The 27,791-nt window shown below is 37.3% G+C and overlaps 1 protein-coding gene across 1 annotated transcript in view; it reads left to right on the plus strand.

The window, feature by feature from the left end:
- The window catches only part of LOC140146187 (uncharacterized), a 224,846-nt gene that overhangs the window by 13,943 nt on the left and 183,112 nt on the right, over positions 1-27,791 (plus strand). Inside the window, exons 4-9 of the mRNA XM_072167962.1 lie at positions 5,792-5,883; positions 20,529-20,637; positions 22,779-22,919; positions 23,263-23,493; positions 25,434-25,606; positions 27,029-27,161. Of these exons, the coding sequence (XP_072024063.1) occupies positions 5,792-5,883; positions 20,529-20,637; positions 22,779-22,919; positions 23,263-23,493; positions 25,434-25,606; positions 27,029-27,161 (879 nt within the window). The remainder of the gene's footprint in view (positions 1-5,791; positions 5,884-20,528; positions 20,638-22,778; positions 22,920-23,262; positions 23,494-25,433; positions 25,607-27,028; positions 27,162-27,791) is intronic.

Here is a 27,791-nt window from a genome sequence, read left to right on the forward strand (position 1 = left end):
ATTTTTAGGGGATGTCCCCCATGGAAAAAATTAGGGGGGGGCGTGTACCCCGGTCCTCCAAGCTTCCTCCGCCTATAATTGTAATGCAACATGATTTAGTTGTATATATCAGTGATAATAAATTAATAATCTGTACTACATGAAACATTATTGTAAAAATTGTCAACACTAAAGAAGAGCAAAGATATTTGTTTGTTTGTTTGTTTTATTTCTTCTTTTGCCTGGGTTACTCATTCAGTGGATGTTTTAAGGTATCCTCTGTTCTTCCATGAGACCCAGGGGCTTATTGCAGCTTTTAGTGATTTAAAGAGCTGACCACTTAAAAGAACTGACACAAACCTCAAAATTAAGTTATAGACGACAATTTTTAACACTGGATCTAATGTACTTTTGTTCTGGTTTAATATGGGAACATTTGCGCGCGCGCGAAAATTTTACACCCCCCCTTTACGTACCGAAAAACTTTTAACCCCCCCTGTTCATACACCCAAAACTTTTTACCCCCCCCTATTCAGAACTCCTAAAATTTTATGACCCCCCCTGCATATTTTCCAGCCCCCCCACCAGAGTATTTATGAGCACTCCCTAATGTATGTTCCTGTCATGCATGTGTTGCATTCGTAATACTCGGGATATGGATGTCAAAATTTTCCCATGATGCACCGCGTATGTTAGCCTCTCCCTAGCAGCCGCTGGAGGTGCATCGACATCGTATTGTGAACCGACCGAATTGGGACTCCTTATTCCTGAATAATATAGCATTAATCTTTTTGCGATTAAAAATATATTATCCTGTTTTGCCAAATAAAAGATAGCAAAATCCTAATCCTTTAGTTGGACCTAACTGGCAATAAAAGTCATTTAAATGCATTTTATGTATGATGTGACAATCAAGCCTAATCCACAATAATTGGGTCGAACTGAGGGGTCATGATTGAGTCGTGTATCATCTGGCACTTATAAAGTTTTGATAACAAGATAATATTTTGTTATACTTTATACTTTTATATTTTGTTATACTTTACTTAGTGCTGTATTTTTCTTGAATCGGGAGTAATTACGGTTAGCTCTGGTTATGGACAAAGGTGTGAAATATTCTTATTTGGGTTGGATTACTTCGGTGAATTATAATTTTGATTTAATATTTATGCGGTTATGGGTACATTCATAACTTTTCACCCTGATGTGACATTAACGCTAACGCGTTGAGACAGCTGTTTCTCGCACGCATCTATGGGGCTTTTTTAAGCCAATTCGTGTTTTCGCCAGCGCTTTGGCGAACGCTAGCGATTTGAAGCTGCGTCCAATGAATTAAGCACTGACGTCACTGCCACATTATGTTGAAAAATAGTATAGAGACGGTTTTATCAAATATTCTAATGATTTTAAATAAAAAGTTCGATTTGACTGACATTTATATACAAATACACCAGTGTAACTTACAGTGGTAGTATATAATGGTAACAAAAAAAGCTTTGCTGCCATTGTAACACAATTCTGCCAACATGTGATCAAAATACTATAATTTGGTTCATCTCAAGTTCGGTAGTGACGTCATTGCTTTTTCGCGGTTGCGCCGCAAGCGTGCCGACAAACCGTCCCTGTACGCGTGCATGTACGCTCATCGCGTTTAACTTTACGCGCGCGATTCGATACTGCGGCGAGCTACGCACATACGTCCCTACCAAACTTGAGGTGAACCAAATTATAGTCAAACCGCTCTGCTGCCCAGAAAGTAAATTCAGCTATCCAGAAATTCCCAGAATCCTTTGCAAAGTACGTCTTCTTCGATGCGCATATCTTTACTTCGCAAGTTGATCTGCGCAATAACGATGTGCGTATCGACGGTGACGTACTCTTGGTTAAATTCGCAAAGGTCAATTTTATTATAGTTCGCCATTATACGAGATATTCAGTAAGGCAATTTCTAATGAAAGACCTTAGTGGAAGAAATACTCGAGTGTAAAATAATAGTTCAGAGAGCTTAAATGTAGGCCACAAATAAAAAGCTTCTGATCAGCAACTTCATTATTCTTACACGATGCTAACATTCCTGTCATTTTCCTTTATGCCTTCAGGTATTTCGTCCACTAATGTCTTCAAATGTATACTTTCAGAATTGTGTGAATTTTAAATGGGGGCAAAATATATAATTTCATAAACAACTTGGTGAACACCAATCGATATCATGGTTTAATATATAGTATCACAGCCATCAACTTGAAATTATGTTCAGCCACAGTAAACTTGTACATGTACATCTCACAATAGCATCAACACTGCTGTGACGATAATTTGTCTGGGTATGTTTGAATTTGATTATGGTGCCATTGGCAAGCTAGACCGTGCATCAAGTGCACGTCGTATGCTGTGCATCACCTGCACGCTGAGTAAAAGATGACTTGTATATAACCATATTTCGGGAATCGACTTTACTTTCTTGCCGATTCTCAATAGTGGTGGACGCATATCTCATCAATCATGTACACGACGGTGTATCTATAGCTCGTCATGGAACACGTAAAATGTATAAATGAGAGAATGCTCCTTGGAGTTAAGAATTCGAACATGCCTTGACAAATTATCGTCACAATAACACCAAAACACTAACCAAAATTCCATTACTAAGCTCCCTCCCTATACATTGATAAACTCAACCAAACACTATAAACAGAAACCACCATAGCGACCGCGGCTGCCAGCAGCATCGCTCCAACTCCAACTCCACCTCCACCTCCACCTCCACCACCATCACCACCTCCACCAATACCACCACCACCATCATCATCGTGTATTGCACATGATCAGTCTTCGTCTTTCAGCGTCTAATTCTCCTGTTCTCTGTCCATGACATCCTTTTGACCAGTTACATCTTCCTTACTTCTCATTGCCTTTCGTTTCGTCTAGACACCATCTTGACATCTAAGTTTGTAACTTTCTATTTTTTTTATTCGCGGCCTCCATCTTTTTCATTTGTGTATTATGACAATTGTTAATGTTCCCCTATTCCTCAGTTCTTTTTACTTTATTTTCTACCTAATCTAGTTGCATTAACGGCTGTACATATATCTGGTAATTTTTCACGCTTTCCACTTTTTCCCTATTTTTCCGATCGGAACTACGTCTTAATAAAGATATTAATTTTCTCTCATTCATATTTCATATAAGAATAATTTTAAAAAAATTACGACGCTGTCTTTAGAAACAAGTAATGCCTCTTCATAATCCAGGCGAATATCGAATGATGTAAGGGCGTTCCCCAAGGCTCTATAGCTTGGTCACCCTTTACACAATTATGTACTTACATTTTCCTGGACATTTATCAAGTGGATTAAGGAGGAAAAGCATAATTTCATTTACGTAGTGGTAAAATGCTATGAAGGAACTACTTAGAATTATCTCACGAAATTACCTTCTGTCCATTGATTACCCGAGTCATTAAAATCAAGTAATTAATATTCCTCAAGATAACACTAACATCTGCAAGATGCGATGAATGCTATTATTATTTATCCACATTTCAGTTTCAGCACCTGGATCTGCTTTAGCCAAGGAGGTCATTATGTTAATGAACGGTGTGCACTTTCGTCATTACTCTGAGACAGGTCAACCGGTAAATGTTTGTTAATGTTTTCAAAATTTATTCATGTCAAAAATGTCGCAACCATTACACAGCAACACGTAGATACCTTTGGATATCGGCATTGTACCTATACTAGTTTATTGTGGCATAAACAAATTGGGGCTTAGTAAATAAATTATTGTTCGATAGGAATTTAGGACGGTAATTTATATAGAGATTGAGTGTTTCAACAGGTTTGCCGTCAGACAAAAAAAAACCGTTTAAGCCTTCGGCAGGAACAGCTCTGTCTTATTCAAGACACATGACTATCTTGAATATTTATTATTTATCAATTTCTTAATTAATCTGTGGTGACCAATTAATGCACTGGCACTGTTCTCCCTTTGTTCCCAGGTTATGCATGTAGACTGACTTTCGTTTACTGCCCCTTTGTGGACTGCCCCTTGCCCGATGTAATACATATTATAGATTGTCTCGATCTACTTGGGCAATGGTGACTATGAAAAGAGTAGTTAAAGAAGGTGTCCCTTTCTTACTTTACATTGGGTGGCTCTGAAAATAGCCTTTCAAACAGTATTCCCTTAGTTTACGGAACGATTGGTGGCTAATAGGTTGCCGCTAGCCTACAGATGATTCGGTACTCTGAAAACAGATAATGCTTCTTGGAGTTAAGTATGGCAAGGTCTTTGACTCGCCTCTCGATTATAGTTCATATATCAGAGTTGCATGTCCACGTCTATGCTATTCTTCTAAAGAGATCCTGATTCTCTTGATCCTGATGTACATTGACGTGCCTATAAAATGTGCTTGTGACACATTTTGTAGGATACGCCTCAATGATAAAACAATGGTTCCTCTCCTCTCAGCCAGAAAACAACTAAGAAAAGACACACAAAACAAAACCAGCCCGCACGCCAGCGCACACAATCACCCACCTACCTGTCCTACCACCACATCCCCACAAACACACCCCTACCACGCCTACGCCCCCTAAGAACAATACAAAAACAACCCCATTCCATCCCAACGCCCCACCACATACCTGGTCGCAGTGGGCAACTAATAATTTATAGTCTGCGCAATCTTCTTGTTCGGCTATGTTTTTAATGACGAAAGCATGTGTAATTATCATTATTCGCTTGTTTAACCGTTTTTTTCGGATAAAAAAAGTTCGTTTTGTCAAAACAATATGGCGCCGTCTTTCTTCATTCTAAAGCGCCAGAAAAAATCATTTTAAATAAATGTACATGTTCGGGACACTGCCCAGCAAACACAAAACGTTTTCGACATCATTCGCAAAAGGTTATAAAAGGTTGTCAGAAAACGTTTAAATGTCGGGTTATATAAAGGGTACATTAAGAGTATAAAACGTTTTCATAACCTTAAAAAACATTTTTTGATAATCTACTGCTCAGCAAACAAAAATGTTTTACAGAAAACGTTTAAATGTCGGGTTATATAAATGGTATAAAAACGTTTTAATAACATTCCATAAACATTTTTAAAAACTTGATACAAAACTTTCTAAACAGAATGTTATTTTGGGGTTGAAAAAATATTTTGCGAAAAATGTTTGCTAAAATATTTTCAATAACGTTTTAAAAACGTTTTCATGACCTTTATATAACCCGACATTTAAATGTTATTAAAAGGTTTTGAAAAAACATTTTAAGAACATTTCTGTGTTTGCTGGGTTCAAATATTTCAACATAATGTTATTTAAGTATTGACACAATATTTGGCAAAATGTTTGCAAAAATGTTTACAATAACATTTTTGAAAACATTAAAAAATATTGTTGTAGTGTGTTTTCATACAAAACGTTTTAAAACGTTATCATGACCTTTATATAACCCGACATTTTAATGTTATTAAAACGTTTTTACCTAAACCAAAAGCCAAAATATAACTTATTTAAAACGTTTTAAAAACGTTTTTGTGTTTGCTAGGTGTATTAGGGATGGCAGTCGACCGCCGGTTCCGGGCGATTCCGCCCGGTTGGAGCCGGGTTCTATTGTTCTAAACAATGGAACGCGGTTCAACCGCAGGTCAACCGGCGGTCGAGTTTTGATTTCACCCCCTGCAAACATGGCAAACCGTTATATGATAATTTCAAGCTTTTGTCGTGCTTATCTGACACAATTAATGCTATTTAAAGCAAACGCATTATGCATTAAGGATCGCCACAATGGCTATTTCAACTTTCAGTTTCTGATCCAGGTCGGGGACCGTCAGGATGGCATGCTCTTATTGCATCGGGTTGGCGAATTCGACACCCTGAACTACTTGGAAATATACCGGTAATTTATACATTTAAAAACAGTTAGCAAATAATATAATAACCCTGGATTTGTGAAAGTGGTAGGCCCCTATAATAGTACAACCTAAATACGAGCGTGACAAGGTATCCACTTCCGGATCATATTTCACAAATATTGTGTCCCCCACCTTCAATTTCGGATTGACGCCCTTGTGTATAAGGATGTAGCCTAACAATAATTATTCTTTCCGTAGCCATGGTAGCAATGAGAGCAAAGACTTGTTCTTTGATCATTGATAAACATAACTTTTCTTGTGCAATTCAAATACCTTAGTTATGTGGGTTAATCTACCAGTCCCGTTGTTGCTTTGCACCTCCTATTGGTTCAAATAGTGCGTACGTATACCGCGTTGACTCGTACTTGCTGAACCATGTTTATCGTGTCATATCACGTGTGTTGCTAATCTTCGAGTATCGAGTTTCGAGTTCGAGTATCGAGTTTCGAGTTGCAATTTTCGAGTATCGAGTTGCAATTTTCGAGTATCGAGTTGCAATTGTCGAGTATCGAGTTGAAATTTTCGAGTATCGAGTTGCAATTTTCGAGTATCGAGTTGAAATTTTCGAGTATCGAGTCGAGTATCGAGTTGCAATTGTCGAGTATCGAGTTGAAATTTTCGCGTATCGAGTTGCAATTTTCGAGTATCGAGTTGAAATTTTCGAGTATCGAGTTGCAATTTTCGAGTATCGAGTTGCAATTGTCGAGTATCGAGTTGAAATTTTCGAGTATCGAGTTGCAATTTTCGAGTATCGAGTTGAAATTTTCGAGTATCGAGTTGCAATTTTCGAGTATCGAGTTGCAATTTTCGAGTATCGAGTTGAAATCTTCGAGTATCGAGTTCAATTTTCGAGTATCGAGTTGCAATTTTAATTTTCAATCTGCTTTTGAAGTAGGCTATAGGATGTCCCTCTCCGACATGAGAGAAAGCACAAATGTTTAACCCTTCTCTATCCAATTTGTTATTACGTTCTCCACGGAATTCGTAAAAGCCCCGGTAAAAGCACACTAGTTGTTCATAAAAGGGTAGGCATACTAGTGGATAGGTATTAACCTCGGGGTATTACCCTCCCGAGTAGGCCTACATTGATACCAGAATGACTAAATTAGACTAGGGTTAACTTATATATATACCGGGATATATACACGTTACCATTATATTAAGGGCTCGTGGATAACGAGAAAAAAGGAAAATCTGCATCAGAAAATTCAAACTAGAAAATCGTTCATTTTAGCATACTTCAAGTTTCAACTCGAAAACCTGCAAAATGAGCCTACTTCGAGTTTTATGCTCGAAAATCTGTAAAATGTTTAATTTTAGAGTTTCATTTATACCTATTATAATGAAAAGCAAACTACTTCACATCATATTAGATTAACCCTACTCTAACGCAGGGGGTGCATGGTACCGTGGTATCCAACTCCCCTTACGGATGACTTTAACGTAACCCTAAAACGCTTTTATTTAGTTTTAGCACCCTCTACTTTTTATATAGCTCGAAAATCGTTCATTTTGGCATACGTCGAGTTTCAAACTCGAAAACCTTTAACATGAGCCTACTTCGAGTTTTAAATTCGAGAATCTGCAAAATTTTAAATGTTCGAGTTTCATTCATACCTCATACCTATCATAATGTAAGGTAAACTAAATTTACTTCAGATCATTAGATTAACCATATAGTCCAACGAAGGGGTGGTATCGTGGTATCCAGCCCGGGATCCAACACCCCAACAGATAAGTTTACCGTAACCCAAAACGCTTTTATTTAAGCTTTAGCACACATTTCTTTTGTGCATGCGCATGTGCGAAAAATGTATCATTTGTAACAGGAAAGTTTAACTCGAACTTCGTTCATTTGAGCGCATTTCGAGTTACAAACTCGAAAACCTGCAAAATGAGCGTTCTTCGAGTTAAAAATTCGAAAACCTGCAAAATGATTAATATTCGAGTCTCGTCCATATCGGCAAAATACTTCAGATCAATCTAGATTAACATTTGGCCTAATAATATGTGTTTACCACTTTGATTAAGGGCCGCATGTGCGAAAAGTGTATCATTTGTAACAGGAAAGTTAAACTCGAACTTCGTTCATTTGAGCGCATTTCGAGTAACAAACTCGAAAACCTGCACAATGAGCGTACTTCGAGTTAAAAACTCAAAAACCTGCAAAATATCCAATATTCGAGTGAAATCCATATTTACTGTATATAAAAGGCAAAATACTTCAGATCAATTTAGATTAACCTTTGGCCTAAATAATATGTGTTTACCACTTTGATTAAGGGCCGCATGTGCGACAAATGCATCATTTGCAACAGAAAAGTTTAACTCGAACTTCGTTCAATTGAGCGCATTTCGAGTAACAAACTCGAAAACCTGCAAAATGAGCGTACTTCGAGTTAAAAACTCAAAAACCTGCAAAATAACCAATATTCGAGTGAAATCCATATTTACTATATATGAAAGGCAAAATACTTCAGATCAATTTAGATTAACCTTTGGCCTAAAAAATATGTGTTTACCACTTTGATTAAGGGCCGCATGTGCGACAAATGCATCATTTGCAACAGAAAAGTTTAACTCGAACTTCGTTCATTTGAGCGCATTTCGAGTAACAAACTCGAAAACCTGCAAAATGAGCGTACTTCGAGTAAAAAACTCGAAAACCTGCAAAATGATCAATATTCGAGTGAAATCCATATTTACTATATGAAAGGTAAAGTACTTCAGATCAATCTAGATTAACCTTTGGGCTAAATAATATGTGTTTACCACTTTGATTAACCCTCGTCCTACCAAGGGGGGTGGTTACCACCCCCCCCCTAACGGATTGTTCCCCGTCGCATAAAAACGCAAACGAATGGGACCTACGGCTTCTAGGTAGTTGTCCTTTCATCCTTTGCGCTTATTTTGACATAAAAACCGGGGTACCACCTTCCCCGGGGTAGGGTAGCTCGTCAAAGATGGCGGGTACGGTGGAGGTGGTTGCCACCTGGGCATATTTGTACTGCTCTTACATAAATATTTGAAGTCCTACTGACTTCTAATTTGGTATGTAGCTTAGAATTGTCATTTCCCACAATATTCTACAGAAAACCCCATCAAAATAGCATTTTTCTAAAAAAAATTAGCAAAATTTCAATTTTCCTATACTTTTGTGTGTATTCTGATATATCATGATTTTTCGAGGGCGAGCTTCATTATGACGTCATAACTTCTAGGCTATGGGGAATGTTGGTACTTGTTGGGTATCAATGTTTAGAGGAGGGTCATAGCTAACCACTGGTACCACTTTCGTAAGTGTGGGGTGCTTTATAACGAATTTTCGAGGGGGTGGTAACCACCCCCCTTGGTAAGATACGTAGTAAAAAATCAAAGTGGTAAACACATATTATTTAGGCCAAAGGTTAATCTAAATTGATCTGAAGTATTTTGCCTTTCATATACAGTAAATATGGATTTCACTCGAATATTGGATATTTTGCAGGTTTTGAGTTTTTAACTCGAAGTACGCTCATTGTGCAGGTTTTCGAGTTTGTTACTCGAAATGCGCTCAAATGAACGAAGTTCGAGTTTAACTTTCCTGTTACAAATGATACACTTTTCGCACATGCGGCCCTTAATCAAAGTGGTAAAATACATATTATTAGGCCAAATGTTAATCTAGATTGATCTGAAGTATTTTGCCTTTCATATATAGTAAATATGGACGAGACTCGAATATTAATCATTTTGCAGGTTTTCGAATTTTTAACTCGAAGAACGCTCATTTTGCAGGTTTTCGAGTTTGTAACTCGAAATGCGCTCAAATGAACGAAGTTCGAGTTAAACTTTCCTGTTACAAATGATACATTTTTCGCACATGCGCATGCACAAAAGAAATGTGTGCTAAAGCTTAAATAAAAGCGTTTTGGGTTACGGTAAACTTATCTGTGGGGGTGTTGGATCCCGGGCTGGATACCACGATACCACCCCTTCGTTGGACTATATGGTTAATCTAATGATCTGAAGTAAATTTAGTTTACCTTACATTATGATAGGTATGAGGTATGAATGAAACTCGAACATTTAAAATTTTGCAGATTCTCGAATTTAAAACTCGAAGTAGGCTCATGTTAAAGGTTTTCGAGTTTGAAACTCGACGTATGCCAAAATGAACGATTTTCGAGCTATATAAAAGTAGAGGGTGCTAAAACTAAATAAAAGCGTTTTAGGGTTACGTTAAAGTCATCCGTAAGGGGAGTTGGATACCACGGTACCATGCACCCCCTGCGTTAGAGTAGGGTTAATCTAATATGATGTGAAGTAGTTTGCTTTTCATTATAATAGGTATAAATGAAACTCTAAAATTAAACATTTTACAGATTTTCGAGTATAAAACTCGAAGTAGGCTCATTTTGCAGGTTTTCGAGTTGAAACTTGAAGTATGCTAAAATGAACGATTTTCTAGTTTGAATTTTCTGATGCAGATTTTCCTTTTTTCTCGTTATCCACGAGCCCTTAATATAATGGTAACGTGTATATATCCCGGTATATATATAAGTTAACCCTAGTCTAATTTAGTCATTCTGGTATCAATGTAGGCCTACTCGGGAGGGTAATACCCCCGAGGTTAATACCTATCCACTAGTAGGCCTACCCCTTTTTATGAACAACTAGTGTGCTTTTACCGGGGCTTTTACGAATTCCGTGGAGAACGTAATAACAAATTGGATAGAGAAGGGTTAAACATTTGTGCTTTCTCTTCATGTCGGAGAGGGACATCCTATAGCCTACTTCAAAAGCAGATTGAAAATTAAAATTGCAACTCGATACTCGAAAATTGAACTCGATACTCGAAGATTTCAACTCGATACTCGAAAATTGCAACTCGATACTCGAAAATTGCAACTCGATACTCGAAAATTTCAACTCGATACTCGAAAATTGCAACTCGATACTCGAAAATTTCAACTCGATACTCGACAATTGCAACTCGATACTCGAAAATTGCAACTCGATACTCGAAAATTGCAACTCGAAACTCGATACTCGAACTCGAAACTCGATACTCGAAGATTAGCAACACACTCATATCACCAGGGGCGTGGCAAGCGGAGAGACAAGGGGGGACGAAGTCCATGGGCCCCGCAGGTTCAGGGGCCCCAAGCAAAATAAAAAATGAAATAAGCGGGGATTAAAGAGATGCTAAAAGGCAGGGCAGAATTTACCAGGCCAGGCCAAAATTTGGAAGCCCCAAACGCACCTGTATGAGGAACGCATGTGGGGCCTACTATAAGATCGACAGTGGTGACAGAAGCATTGCAAATTAGAGGGAAATAAGCATATTTTGTTCCCATCTTACTAGGACATTTGCGCACGAATTAAATTTTCAATTTCAGACAATATTAGCCCAAAATGAAGGTGAATTTTGCTATGTAAAAGGCTAGTATGATATGCACGAAGCGCGCAAAATTTGGCAATTTTACCATATTTTGGTCCAAAACATGGTGTTATGGGGCTAAAAGGAACATGCACAGGGCAATTTTGGGGGCCCTCGGGCCCAATGGTAAATCCGGCCTTGCTTAAAGGGCCCCGCTCTGTTTCTTGTCCATGGGCCCCCGAGGCTCTTGCTACATCCCAGCATGTCACACGGATAACATGGATAAGAACCAATAGGATTGCAGGAACTTTGTGTTTCAGAATGTCCCTTAAACTCAATGACTACTGTCTTAATTTTGTTGCCAAACCATAACGCACTTTGCTAAATGCCAAGCAAGGGTAAAATACGGAAAGAGTTAGTGTTCACCACACTCAACCTTAATACTATTATCATTATCAAGTTCATCGTAAGCCATAGTATGATCAGTATCTAAACTGTTGCTAATGTAATGGTTGTAGACTTATGACTATGATTTCATACTATACCGTAAAACCTCGTCTACAAGTAGAGTGTTTTTTATGAAAGCTAAATTAATTCGAAACAAGCGTAAATATGCCAATACAATATCTTAAAATAATACTTGTTTGTATATGCTTGGATCCGTAATTTATTTGCTCAAGCTCCATAATGGCGCCTGGATTAATGTAACTTTCATCAGAAGCACTCTATATGCTTGTAGACGAGGTTTTACGGTATATGATTTCATTTTTAACTAACAAGAAAAGAAGCACCAATATCAGGGACCATTCAATATTTACTCCAGGAGGAATGGGGTTCTAAGGCGAAATCCGATTTTTTTGGGGGGTACTTAAGTGGGAAATCCGATTTCCGATTTGTTTTTCTTTTTGAACCATGAGAAGGAATGTTAAGTTTTAAATGGAGAAAAGGGGGAAACGCAAGAGATGAATCCGAAAATTTTGAGCGCACGCGAGGGAGTAACGGGATTTTGTTTGTCGATTTGTTGTCAAAACTCACACCCCCTGGCGTAAATATTGAACGGTCTCTTATACAAATCAAATACTATTTACTGAAGACATACATTAGTTTGCGTTCGATGTGAGGAGGACATTTAAAACCCTTTTTAGGTTATCAAACAGAAGCTACCTGTTCACCGCCATCGTCACACTTTTGACGGGCTGTTTATAGCTCGCGCCAATATATTTACACATTCCCCCAGGTATATACGACAATGTTAGATACATGATTTGTGCGGTAACTGTGCCTCACTATAAACAGCAAGAGTTTCGGTACAAGAACTGCCCTACACGATGCACTCAAAACTCGGTACCTTTAGAAAGATTGCTATTGACATGATTTACGAATATGTCGTTCAAATGTTTTGTAATTTTGAATAGGGAGATACAAAAAGGGCTATTAAGGGTCAATCAGGTCTTTTAGAAGTGGTAAAGCACATTCGATGGAATTGCAAATTACAAACTCTTGCATCAAACTATTTAATGCCTGTAAATCCAACAACAAATATATATTACTTAACCTCACTTTGAGTTTGAACAAGTAATTACGGACTTATTCACTGTAACGACCGATCTAATGGAGTAAAACATTTGGAAAAAGCTATTTTTTGTAAAGATAATAAGGTATCTTGCAAGTTATTTTCAAAACAGGTGATCTACAGATAGTATAATTTAGTTTTTATTCAAACGCCCTAAATCTCATGAATGAATGGATAAATTTCGTCAAATAGTGTGCTTGATATAAACACAAAACACAAAAAGAAGTCCTCACTTATGTACCCGTTATTAATCTAAACCTGATCGTGTCACGTATGACAATTTGATTGCTACGGTCGTGTGCAGAATCTTGAAGCACAGGCTTCACGGTTTTTGATGTATATAGAATTGGCTTCATTATTAACTAAATCCAAACTATAGATGGCGCTATTTATCCTAAATCATATTATCCCTAGACACTGAAATAAAGAAATGCCTCACACCAATTTTTGGACACTTATCAGTCATTCAGAAAGAACGCATAATTTATTCATGCAATGCTTTGAGAAAATTCATTGGAATCAGCCAACTAATATTTATTGATTTATGGTCAACTTTTTCGCTCAGAGTAATTACCCGACGGAGCCTTCCAAACAATTACTTCGAAAGCCAGTTGCGCATATAAACCAAAAGTTCCCCTAACAGGGAATGCACTATCTAACGATAGAGAAAATATAAAGACTCGATTTAACAATGGATAGAATATAAAGACTGCATCTAACGATGACAATATAAAAAGCCGCGGACTTACATATATCAAAAGAAATTAAATGGCTGACCCTTTCTCATTTTCATATTATATTCATATTTAGATTACATGGTGGGCATCAGCATAAACCAACGCCAAATCTTCTAGTAGGCAAATACCCACGAAGATTGGAAAGACAAAATAGAATTTATTAATGTAATATATGTATAATTATGTACATTAAATTGATCATTTTAGAAAAATGATCCAAAAAACTGTCCCAGGTTCCTTGACACACATCGCCATGCTTTGAAAGCTTATGATATCGTATGCACCACTAGGTTATGATGCCTACTCTAAATGCAATAGGACAGCCTACCCTAGAATTCAACGCGATAACTAGCCGGCTGCGCAACTTCATAAAAACTTGATCACAATATTTCCTTTTTACTTATATTTTGTTGAACAAGAAAAATCTGAGGGCATAGTACTTGGCCCCTGTCTAGCTACCCCATGCCAACCTGGTGTTGATTCCTTCCTTCCCGCTATACACAACATTCATCAACCAAAATACCGCCCAAGATTGAAATGGCATAAATTTTAACGCTTTTACTTATGCTTCTGTAGAAGAAGCAACTTAACCACACTATTTTACAACGATATTTGAAAATTTATAACTGCGCCACAGCATAAAACGTGTTGCTGAATTAGACCTGAACCTGAAATGATCTACTCACGCACTCTCACCCTTAGTCATACTATTCCGCAGTATATTCTAACCCGAGGGCTCTCAACCAATTATGTTTTCCTTTCTCCTTCTGACTCAAAATGGCACAAATTAAAATCAATTTCACTAATGCTTCTGAGGCAGAAGCAAACTTCACCACACTATTTCACTGAGAATAAATATTACAGCTGCGCAACAGAATAGAACATGTTGCTGAGATAGAAACTGAAGCTGAAGTGAACTACTCACACACGTACACTCATATAGTCATACTATTATGCAACACAAAGAACCGTGACATCCAACATGTTCTGATTTCATTTCATTCTTAATTACATTTTGACTTAATAAAGATGAAACCTTCATGTGATTTGTCTCACTCTTGCGATACTTATTTTCGACGTCCTGTCCTCTATTTTGATCAATTTTAATCAGATCAACCTTGACATAAAGGGAGTGGAGGGTGGGAAAAAATTTTACGTCCGATTCCGAATGCTTGACTGATATAGAATGAAAACCGGTACACATGTACCTAACGGCAACCCGAGCGAAGCCTTGCCCGCGAAACTATCACGTGACTTCCTTACGGAAGGCTATTTCCGCCACCGGGAAAATAGTGAAACGTGACTTCACTACGGAAGGCAATTTCAGTCGCGAGATAATATTATGTTTCATTAGACGAGCTAATTAAACTGCATTATCCCTAGACACTGAAATAAAGAAATGCCTCACACCAATTTTTGGACACTTATCAGTCATTCAGAAAGAACGCATAATTTATTCATGCAATGCTTTGAGAAAATTCATTGGAATCAGCCAACTAATATTTATTGATTTATGGTCAACTTTTTCGCTCAGAGTAATTACCCGACGGAGCCTTCCAAACAATTACTTCGAAAGCCAGTTGCGCATATAAACCAAAAGTTCCCCTAACAGGGAATGCACTATCTAACGATAGAGAAAATATAAAGACTCGATTTAACAATGGATAGAATATAAAGACTGCATCTAACGATGACAATATAAAAAGCCGCGGACTTACATATATCAAAAGAAATTAAATGGCTGACCCTTTCTCATTTTCATATTATATTCATATTTAGATTACATGGTGGGCATCAGCATAAACCAACGCCAAATCTTCTAGTAGGCAAATACCCACGAAGATTGGAAAGACAAAATAGAATTTATTAATGTAATATATGTATAATTATGTACATTAAATTGATCATTTTAGAAAAATGATCCAAAAAACTGCCAACCAAGTTCCGTAGACAAGTCAAGGAACTTGCCTGACTCCCTCTGATTGCAGTTTATGTTTTACATGACATCTACCCTTCCGCCGAGCTTTGCGGTGAAGAAAATGATTGACGGTTCAATTGACCAGTGCATTAGCCATCGTTATGTTTGGAATAACAAAAAGTCTGACGGGCAATCAATACTCCTACAATGTACTACTATCTTTTGGGTAGATTTACGTATGAGAAAAACCCAATGCCAAACAAAACAAACAACCCAATGATTATTAGCCTGCTAAATATTGGCGTTATTTGAATTTTCATCCCTCAAGGCCTACATGTGATGTTCAAATGTAGGCCCTATATGCCACTGTCGACTTCCCAAGTTTTGACAAATGCCCCTACATGTTTCATGCCCACTTAGGTGAATTTCCTTTTGTCTCTGGGTGTATCAACTAGGTGAACCTATTTAACATTGTGACATACATACACCGTAAAAGAGAATACTGTAATTTGACTACTGGAGAACTAATAATAATAATAACAATAATAATAATAAAAATGATAATAATTTCTTATATAGTGCAATCACATCAAAAGAACTCAAAGCGCTTTACAAAACATAGTATTATATAAAACCACATACATTGTAAAAAATGAGAACAATATTTGAGTTTACAATTTTAGAACATACAAAGAGTTCGAGCAAATATATTAAAACTAGTTTTAAAAGACAAACAATATATCATCTTTTTTGTTTTATTTATCTGAACCAAGTCAATAATATATAAATAATAACGAAACATTTATGAAGCGCTAAAACAGATGTCGTTAAGCGCTTTACCAAGCATGCCCTAAATACAAAATTACAAGTACATCAAACATGATATAGCAATTTACAAAGCATAGGCCTTAAATACAAAATTATATATCAAATATCATAAACTATAGCAAGCATCAAACATGATTATGATATAGCGATTTACAACGCATAGGCCTTATATACAAAATTACTTTTCAAAACAACATCAATCTACAGTAAGCATGATAAGCACATCAAAACTATATAAAGCAGGTAATATTGAAACAAAATTATAGCAATATCGTCATAAAATCAATGTACATTATGACATAGAGTTAAAAAGAAAACCACCGGCGATTTCGATAAAAGCAGAAGAAACATCCGTGGGCCCGTCACAAAGAAGCCACATTGCACGCTTATTGTTAAAAAATGACGATGCGATAAAGAAGGGGAGAGGTTGCTAGTACATCACCCTTATGGATACACAGATCCAGAAATACATAAATGACAAGGCATCAAAAGGCAAGGCATCACTATTTGCGCACACTAACGTCTGATTTGATTAGTAATATTTCAATCCCATCTGATTTCTGCTATAACGCTTGTCGCTATTTGTCCAACTAGCCAAAGTCAAGTTGTCCGATGTGGAATGACCCTTGTTTGTACAAATATATCAAAGATAATTTATGCAATAACATATTTGGTTAGCTGCTACCGAGATAAAACTCGCTAATTTCAACTACTTGCTTTCGGATCAGTTCAGCGCTTAATGTATGAACTTTTATTAATTGAATGATCCATTGATGACACCCAAGATTATTCTTTCATTCCTCCAACTGTATCCTTACTGTGCTTCCTGAATTGTTTAACCTGGATAGATTGCCAAAGAATTGTATAAGCTCCTTCCACTGATACCAAATATTAAAAGTGTTGACCTTTCCATCAAGCTGTGAACCGATATTCCTCTATTCCTCACTGCCTACCCATCCATAGACATGTTAGAATTCAGTTCCATAATTGCTGATGCTATTTCTACTCGCACGAAGCACTGTATAATATGTTAATATTCGAGATGCAACACTACTCAATTTGAGGGAAACACTGTGTTTTAATGAAGATGTAGATCCTTTGTCTCTTTGTCTGCACTAAATGTAGTTAGCCGTTGTAGGCCCATAATTTTCCCCATATAGAAGTTCCCGTTCTTTCGTCTATCGTTCTTCCTTCTATCCCCCATCTCGTAAAATCCATACGACCTGCAATTAAAAACAGAAGAAAAGGGAAGCAAATTCTGTCTGCAAAGCCTACACTAAATACTGTATGTCATATACATGTACATGTCTGTATATTATTAGCCTCGTATATATTCTACACTCCAACTCCTTCATTAATTTATTCTAGTTGATGCCAAAACGGAAACACGTATGGCTTCCACAATAAAAAAAAATGATTGCGATAAAATGTTTGAAATTGACATTAAAATTCGCTCAAATTGCCATTATTTCCTCAGAGAGATTTTCCAATTCCGAACAGAAATTTTGAGTATGATTTTTTTTTTTTTTTTTTCAAATGTAAAATATCCCTGCTTGAGTTGAAATTTCATTTATGAAAACCTATATATACCAATGGCCGCCAATCGCGTCAAATGCACAATTAAAATGGCCTTTTTCTTTGACGACAATATTCAAGTTATCATTATTACTGTTATTATTTTTATTTTGTTTGTTTGTTACGATTCGTTTCGTCAAAATGGAACACGGAACACTATCCAATTCGACCATTACGTGTCCAGTGCACATATCCTTGCGTTGCAATAACTTTCCCTCATAGGCCTATGGCCATTTTATACCAAGAGAGATTTTTCCAATTCAGAACCAACAACGACAACAACAACAAAAATTGAACCGAATTTTACTAATAAATGTAACTTTTAATTTATTTAACCAGAACAGAAACAAGTTTCCTTCTTCCCGGTTTATGATGTGTTATAGAAATGGCCACCTGCATGATTCATCGATCTTTAGCATTCATGAGTACCAATAATTGTATTACTTTCTGATGGGACATACACGCATCTATTCAATTCTCTTGTCACTTCAATGAACATGGTGAATAGAACTGATGACCATTATGGTCATCTATGATAGAGGTCGCGCGTCCCTGAAGTCATGAATAGATTACGCAGGGTTGCCAAACCCGCGATTTGGGCGCCCAATTGGGCGATTTTCAACTTTAGTCCCGCGACAAAGAAAGTGCTCCCGCAATCTGATTACGTAGGCCTATTTGGATTGTTCTAAGAACATTAACCCAGATTTTCTACCCATGGCCCCTAGCTGAAATACAGCAAGATAACGTTAGATTGACATGTAAACCTGAATTTTAGAAGTAGGTATCCGTATCTGGAGCTATTCTCCATGGCTAATTTCTAAAGATGGGCTAGAACCCAGTTATTCACTGCTAATAAAACTGATTAACAGCAAGGTTTGACAAATTGTTGAAAACAAATATCTCACCGATTTATTCCCTGTTCTGCCCGTTGAAGCCGAATACAGAAATTGTGTTAGCCATCGGTCGTTGCCATTACATGTATGTTCAAGCATAAGAAACCCCGGAATATCAGCACACACTCTTGATTATCGTCATACAGCGAATTGCACTCGTAACGCCTGACTACCTCAGTATACTTGTATTATCGAGTAATTTACACAAAACTATGCAGACAACATCTTGATTTAATATCTGTTGCCGTCACAGTTTATTCCATGTGAAGAAAGCTGTATTGTATAAGCTTGCTGATTTAATTCGGCCTCTTCGTTGTACAATAGACAAGATACATCGAGAGAAAAAAATTTTACGTCCGATTCCGAATGCTTGACTGATATAGAATGAAAACCGGTACACATGTACCTAACGGCAACCCGAGCGAAGCCTTGCCCGCGAAACTATCACGTGACTTCCTTACGGAAGGCTATTTCCGCCACCGGGAAAATAGTGAAACGTGACTTCACTACGGAAGGCAATTTCAGTCGCGAGATAATATTATGTTTCATTAGACGAGCTAATTAAACTGCATTTCTTTATTTGCACGGTGTAGGTGATTTATACTGCCATTAAAACAGCTGGAATAGGTGAAACAAGCAAACAAGGAAATTTTATAAACATATTTTTATTAAACAATAAAAGAAATTATTTGTATTAAAAGTTTGAAAGAGTAATTTCCAGTAACTAAATAGCGCCACCAATTGTGTCATTAATAGGTACATTTTATATCCGAAAAAGCTATAAAAATGCTATAAAAGTGAATAATTTTGTAAAAGAGGGAAAATTCAAGTTGAGAATGACTCAAAAGCATCTGTATACATCAGCATGATATCACATTTAGCTGTTCAGGCCTAAAATTTGACTGTACATGACGTTTTGCTTGAAAAACTAATAAATGATCCCATCAAACAACCGTGGCTTAGCTTTATGACTGGGTACAAAAGTGAGTACTTTCTTTTTGTTTTGTGTTTATATGAAAAATATTATTATCTGGTTATTTAAATCAAAAATAAATTTCATTTCGTCAAATTTATATTTTATCACTCAGCTTTAATATTAAATCGATATAATTTTCTGTATAAATCTCTCGTTAATGTTGTCTGGTTTATTGTTTCTTTTTAATTGGTTCTATTCTATCTATCGATCTGTCTGTCTGGCTGCTTTTTCTGTCTCTTCGTCCCTCTGTCCCTATATCTCCTTTTGTCTCTTTGTCCATCTGTCCTGCTATCTCTCTTTCTCCTTCTGTCCCTCTATCTCCCCATGTCTCTTTGTCCCTCTGTCCTGCTATCTTCCTTTGTCTCTTTGTCCCTCTGTCCTGCTATCTTCCTTTGTCTGTTTATCCCTCTGCCCCTCTATCTTCCTTTGTCTCTTTGTCCCTCTGTCCTGCTATCTTCCTTTGTCTCTTTGTCCCTCTGTCCCGCTATCTCTCTTTGTCTCTTTGTACCTCTGTCCTGGAATCTCCCTTTGTCTCTTTGTCCCTCTGTTCTGCTATCTATCTTTGTCCCTCTGTCCCGCTATCTCCCTTTGTCTCTTTGACCATCTGTCCTGCTATTTCCTTGTGTCTCTTTGACCCTCTGTCCCTCTATCTCCCTTTGTCTCTTTGTCCATCTGTCCTGCTATCTCCCTTTGTCCCTCTGTCCCGTTATCTCTCTTTGTCTCTCTGCACCTCTGTCCCGCTATATGTACACTATTTCGTTTCCTAGGCGGCACCACAAGAAGACGAACTGGAAATAGCTGTTGACAAACGAGTCACCTATTACCTATGTGATCACGACCATGTCAACTGCCAACTGCCATATGTGGTACAAAAACGTAAGTAGCCTATATTGTAGTACCATTCAGTCGATCCATAATAGTTACTTGTCTTTCGTAGTTTAAAAAAATTGTAATATTTTGTAATGGCAGATTTTATGCATTTTGGGTGTCATTTTGAAATTTCAAGGTCAAGGCGACCATTAAGATTTTAGTTGTTCGGTTGTATTTGTCATGTCAGAAAACATATAACAGACACCAAAATCATACAAATTGGGCAAGCTTAAGGGATCTAAAATGAGCGTTTATTGCGTTTCGACAGTATTTTTGTGGGACATGAGAGCACCTCGGACCTATCGAATTGCATTCTGAATACGAAGCATGTCTTTCTGATATCAAATAATTTTCATTTTTGAAAATCACAATATAATACAAATTTTATGACAAATTATAAAAATTTGATATTTTTCAAATTTTGATATATAACAGTCCTCGAAGTAAATTATATAAATCTAATGATATATTCTTAAAGTGTATGCAGCAGGGAGGAAAAGCCGACGGTCAATTGAAAATTTTGACCTTTCATATTGAAGATATGGATTTTTTCCCCAAAAGACCTAATTTTTTTTGGTGTTTTGGGAAAAAAATCGATATCTTCAATACAAAAGGTCAAAATTTTCAATTGATCGTCGGCTTTTCATCCCACCTACATACACTTTAAGTACAAATCATCAGATTTATAAAGTTTACTTCAAGTACTGTTAAATATCAAAATATCAATTTTAATGATTTGCCATAAAATGTGTATTAAATTGCGAATTTCAAAAATCAAAATTATTTGATATCAGAATGACATTCTTCGTATTCAGAATGCAATTCGATATGTCTGATGTGCTCTGATGTCCCAAAATAAATACTGTCCAAACGTTCATACCCCAGCCCTTAACCGTTTTAGTTAAAATGCACCTAGGCGAAAGTGCGTTGACCTTTGTCACATTTCTATGAATAGCCAAGTGGTCAAAAAAACGCGTAAGATAAACGTGTAAGATTACATCTTACACGTGTAAGGTTGCATCTTATACGCGTAAGATTGCATCTTATACATTTAAGAATGAAGCGGGATTTTTAAATTGACGAATCACAGAGTAAGAAATCACAAACAACCAATCATCTCATGCGTAACAAACTTCAACCAATAACATGTAAAGACATTTTGTGATTTGTAACACCCACGAGTTCTTATACGTGCAATATTTGGATTTTCGTGATGGACGATACGTGAAATTATTTGCGGCGTACCGAGGATAAGGAGAGCTCGTCACCAAAATCGTAAACGAGGCATTTTCTTAATTTGTATGAGTGCTACAATGTTCTGTATTTTATGACGAATCTATGTCAGGAATTGTTCCGACTGTTGGTCCGTCATGGCCACATCCCGATTTATCTCACTTTTTGGCTATTTTTTTCAGTTATCTGGAGTCAATTAATACTCATATCAATTAAATTTCAAGGGGTAATGGTAAGATAATCACGTTTGCGAAAACTACCGCGGTGCAGATCGATATCAAGGTTGAGATTATTAGACACTCGTCGTACCAGTCAAATCGGAATACCATCCATCCCTAATAGGCAATTCTTACACGTATAAGAAATGCTATGGTGAGATACCATTGGTCGAAGATGAATACGCGTAAGATGATAGGTTGTTTGGGGTTTAAATATGGGTTCTTTAAATATAAGTCGTCAATTTAAGCATCCCGAGTTCTAAGACGTATAAGATGCGATCTTACACGAATAAGATGCAATCTTACACGTGTAAGATACCATCTTACACGTGAAAGGTTACACGTATAATCTTACACGTTTTTTGGTCCACTTGGCCATTCATACATTTCTAACCATAGCTCCGTAACCAACGGTCGCAGATAGGGCAAACTATACCTTTTAGATTCATTATGACCAGGGAAGTAATTTGGTATACTTTTTTTTAAAGAATTGGGATCATTTTTAATTTTGACCCCTGTTTGACCTTAATTGGCCCCTACTACAAAATGTCTGACACCTTGAAGAGTACCTTTTGTTCAGTACCTTACAAGCTTGCCAAAACATTTTCAACCCTTTGTTCCAAGATTTGGTCACGAAATATAAGCATTCTTCTTCTACTATCATCTGTTTTTAATTTACTTTGTGCATATTATTAGGCATTGCTGCAGCTAATGGCAGTGCTGCAGGAACCATCAGTGGTTTGACTCCATTCCAACCCTATGTGACACTTCGTCAGACCATCGTGGATTACCTGACAGGTGATCAGATAGACAAGGCTAAGAAATACCTGCGCAAAGGTAAGTACAGCATGTCATGTCACAAAGTTATCCACGGTGCTTTGATGGCATGTAAACTGTAGTTATTTTTAAGAAAAGGTGATCGATGATGGCGCTATTTATCTTAAGATCTTTAGAAGGAGTCTACAGACCGTTATCGTATAATGGGATGGCATTAGAACATAAATAAGAATAAGAATACCGACAATGCTGTCGGACAATATCAACAATATTCGGTATTATTATGAGCAGTTACTTTGAAGTAAGTAAGGCACTCAATAATATAATATACCATGCTGTCTAACAGAACATTCATTATTAGCACAATCTTATTTTTGGCTTGGCTTCTTTCTCTCCATGCTAGATCGCGGAACTGGATACGGAGTACCTGAAAGCATCATTGACAAAATCGATTCGGCTTCATCTCTTATGTTCGCCCTGGAGAAATGCTGCCTTGTGGGGCGTCACAATCCCTATTTTCTGATCTGGTTATTGGGGAAGGCTAAAGCAGACTCCTTAGCCAAGAAAGTAGAGGCTTACCAGAAGGATACTGTCCAAACAGCACTGGAGTTATTCCCTGTTGCTGAAAGTGCAGGTTAGTACATATCGGAGTGTAGGGGGTCAATAGCTATCTGGGCGCAAACCTGTCAGCAGCCTCAACAAGATGATATTTTCATACTGTTAAAGGATGTCTCCGGCAATCACAACATTTTATGATTAATTATCAAGCACGAATCACGTGGTTTTATTTGAAACAAACTCATATTGGCCATAAAAACGAATTAATACAACCGTCTCTCAACAGGCGATATTCAAAATTCCCGGGCGCCGAAATTGTATAGTGACTGACAATAATTGAGCACAGGTAACCATGACGTATGATATGCACTAGACAATTTCGGCGCGGGAATTTTAAATATCGCGTGTTGAAAGCCGATTTTTGAGTTTTGATATTTTGTAATTTGTAATTCCATTGAATGTGCTTTCTAGCTTACGTAAGACCTGATCAACTTTTGTATGTCCTAAATGTACACATTATTTGGACGAAACTTATGATTTCACACCACCAAATAGTATTATACGGTCGTGCGCCCTGAATGCATTTCTCAGAAAAAAAACATGGATGGTCTAAAGTAAGCGTTAAAATGAGCAGAAATTTGCATAACTTTGGCTAAATTTGGATTGGTCATGATTAGTAATATCACATCCTGCAATTGTACCACAAATGGGAGAGATCGAGTATTTTTATGATTTTAAGCAGTCTTTTCTGTACAGAAACACTGGCATGATTTTGCAGGTAAATTAGGTAATTCCCAGATATCATAGTCGTAAAAAAATAATGACGGTCAACCTATATTTTTTCCTAGTCAGAGGGATCAGGCTAGGGCTAATTTCAACCATCATAGCTGTCGCTAAGAACTGAGTCGCTCTTGCGAAGAAAAAATGACGTTATCTAGGGGCGAATTTAGTACATATCTCTATGGGGATTTATTTGGCATGTTTGGTGGTGTGATATCGTATCCCTAAATCGTGCCAATAGTCATCCTTCTCGATATTAATTTACTAACCTAGTCAACAATTTGTAAGAGACCCACTCCAAATAATAACCTGAAATTTTATTCGCGGATGATAAATTTCACATTACCTCTGAACCTTTAGCTAAAGTATATTCAGAATAAGATGGCACATGACTCAGTTCTTTTTTTCACTTAAATGTCAATAATGTTGCTTAAGAAAAGGACATGTTCAAGTTGTGACAACATTCACTAAATCTACCGCACATTGTCCAAAGTTTTACAGAGGGCCTATACCATTTGATCTTTTATCCCCTGGGGACCCGTGTACTTTTCCAAAGGTTATGTGTCATTATAGTGAACGGAGTACATTGTTTATTATTCTTTGTAAATGTGTTGCAAATATACACCCATTGCCAATTTCCTGGTATGTATAACAAAAGAAATATATAGGGCAACATTGGTAACACGCATATTCTAATTTATAGGTCCTAATAGGTCTAATTCTAAAACAATGCATACCTGAAAGGTGTTGACAGGGTGATTGACAGTTGTTTGAGTCATGATGTGCTACTAGAAGCGTATCAGCATGATCAGTGACAGTACCATGAAAGGAATGCCCAATTTTTCTTTGCCTGCAAGTTACCAATTGTAAATCAAAAGCTTGAATCCACCTATTGCATTCATAATTCATTTCCAATTAAAGATCAATAAAAGGAGAGTAGGAGACTACACTAGATATTTCAATTGAATGAACACAGCTTTCAACAGCTGTATGCGATCCAATCGTGATTTACCACCATAACATAATAACGATGTTAAAAATTGTTTGAGCATGCAATCTTCGTTTTGATTGCCTTTTTAGGATGAAGAAAAAGGTTCTGGATAGGTTTTCTATCTATGGACCCTGTAACCATCTTTACGTAATATGATATCACCCAAAAAATTCATCCAAGCCTTCTATGTAACTTGCCATTGGAATTTTAATCCCGGACTTCTATTTCCTGTTACCCTGTTTCAGCTGAAGGAAGCCTTTTCACTGAGTTCTCATTCCGCGAGAATATCTCTCAACTTACCGGAGTCAACGTTGACAAATTCCGAGAGTTATTACGTAATAAGCTGGACCAGTTGAAGCACCATATCAACTTAGCGGGAGTTGGAGCTGGAGAAGACTGCTTGATCTTGACATTTCAGGTATACTTAAAGACATTTTTTTTACATTTTACTGCTTCAACTTTAGCAGATGGGTATATAAATTATGTGACCAACGAGCAATGCTGATCTCGACATCGTGATTTAATGGCTCCTCAGAACAAACAACCGGGTCGAATAATATTGAAACATGCCATACTCTTTTCGACAAGGATTACACGTACAAATATGGCTCTCTGAAATGGGACTGACAGTTTAACGTCCCCTCCGAAGGACGTGGTACTATTATGGTTACCCAGTTCTAGGTCGCTACCGCCAGGAATTATCAATATCAAAATGACCTTAGAGCTGTGAAATATTTATCCACTACATTCTAAATACTGATTTCGACTGCTCAGTGCCATAAGTGTGTAAATGCAATAGCTGCCATGTGTTGATGAGCACAATATACTGCGTATAAATTGCCAAATGTTCACATGGTAGCTATTGGACTTACCCACTTCTGGCACTGAGCAGTCGATTTCCTCTCATGTGAAAACGTCATAATCACTTATATACCTAAGGCCGTATAAAATTAATGTATTGGTTCTCGTCCAGAGGATTTTCATGAATTGATGAGGGAGGGAGGTGTTTTTTTTTGTTTTGTTTTTTTTTTTCAATGTAAAATTAGCATTGTCAGTAGTTTTCGGTCTTCTCCAACAGTGCTCGAGGAAACGATGAGGCCCTTTTTTTTTTTTCAAATGTGAGATTCTGAGGATAAACCCCTAGAGTACCACAAAAAGACTTGGAAGTGATGCTTGTTCTCTAATAAACTTATTTATATGTATGAAGATTTCATAAATCATTCCAAAGTCTAAAAAATTGAAAAATCTAAAAAAATAAAAAAATCTGACAAATCCCAGAAATTGAGGAGGGAGGGGACGAGAACCAAAATATTAATTTTACACGGCCTAACACACACTACTCATGATTATGTCCTCTTAATGACATGCGCATTGGGCATTTTTCACATCGGCCAACATGCAGCTTAGGGGCGCACCATTAGATTTCCAGGGGGGGGCATGGGAGTTTTTTGAAAACTAGTGAGACAAAAAAAAAAACTTTGCCCACTAGTGAGACGAAAAAAAAAAATTTTGCCTCACTGATAAGTAAAAAAAAATTTCCCCACCCAACTTTGTATAAAAATTTACATTAAAATTGAAAAAAAAATACTTCGCCGCCGAAGGCGGCTAAAAAAAATATTGGTGCTCTCGGAGGCGAAAAAAAAAAATCCCCCCGCCTTCGGCGGCGAAAAAAAAATTCTGCCTGACCCAAACTCCCATGCCCTCCCCCTGAGAATCTAATGGTGCGTCCCTTATAGGCCTTTTCGTCTGGCTTGAGCCTAGTCCCATCAGGAACCAAGCATGCGTCTTTATACGGAACAAACATTTAAACAACAAACAAAATGTTCCCCCTTCTTTTTAGATACCACGTGAGAGTGGACTACTGAAACACGTGCGTCAGACGGCCAAATGGCTGCGCGAATGGGGAGTGTTTGGAGTCCATATGGCCGACCAATCAGAGATGGAATTCTTTACCTGTCGAATGAAGAACCATGGTAAGTGAATAATTCTTTGCCATTGTAGCTTTTCCTCTGGGAGTCTGTAACGTCAACACGTTGAGGCATCTGTTTTATGCGTGCGTGTGTACTTCAGTGCTTTGATTATAATGAAAGACAAAGATAAAAAGACTAGTTTGCGTCTGACGTCATCTGTCAATCAAAGTCGAGCACGGTTTGTTTACAAGTATCGTGATGATATGAGTTGCTGAACACGCCGGTTAAACCGGGCGCCTTATTGTTAATTTTGCATCTTCACACATACAAACCATCTCAAAAGTTAGGTCTTTATGCTAGGAAACTTTCTTTCGCGAAGGCACCATGTCAACAATGCCTAGAAAAGTTGCCTTTTGCCTTGTAAAAGTACGTAATTTTCGCCATTCACTGCTATTCCTTTTCTCCGACCAACACCAGATAAATCGACCTTCCTTTTACGCGCTAATTAACCAATCAAGGATCGTAGAGAATTTGATTGACAGATGACGTCAGACGCAAACTAGTCTTTTTATCTTTGTCTTCAATTATAGCTTGCGATTGGAAGCTTTGCATGCCCAGTGAAGTGTGCGGCACAGATTTAGAGAATTTGGTTTATTTTCATCCAATCTCAATGACTTCATCTGTGTACTACAA

This window comes from Amphiura filiformis, chromosome 2 (genome assembly GCF_039555335.1).
Source record: "Amphiura filiformis chromosome 2, Afil_fr2py, whole genome shotgun sequence".
Classification (NCBI taxonomy): Eukaryota; Metazoa; Echinodermata; class Ophiuroidea; order Amphilepidida; family Amphiuridae; genus Amphiura; species Amphiura filiformis.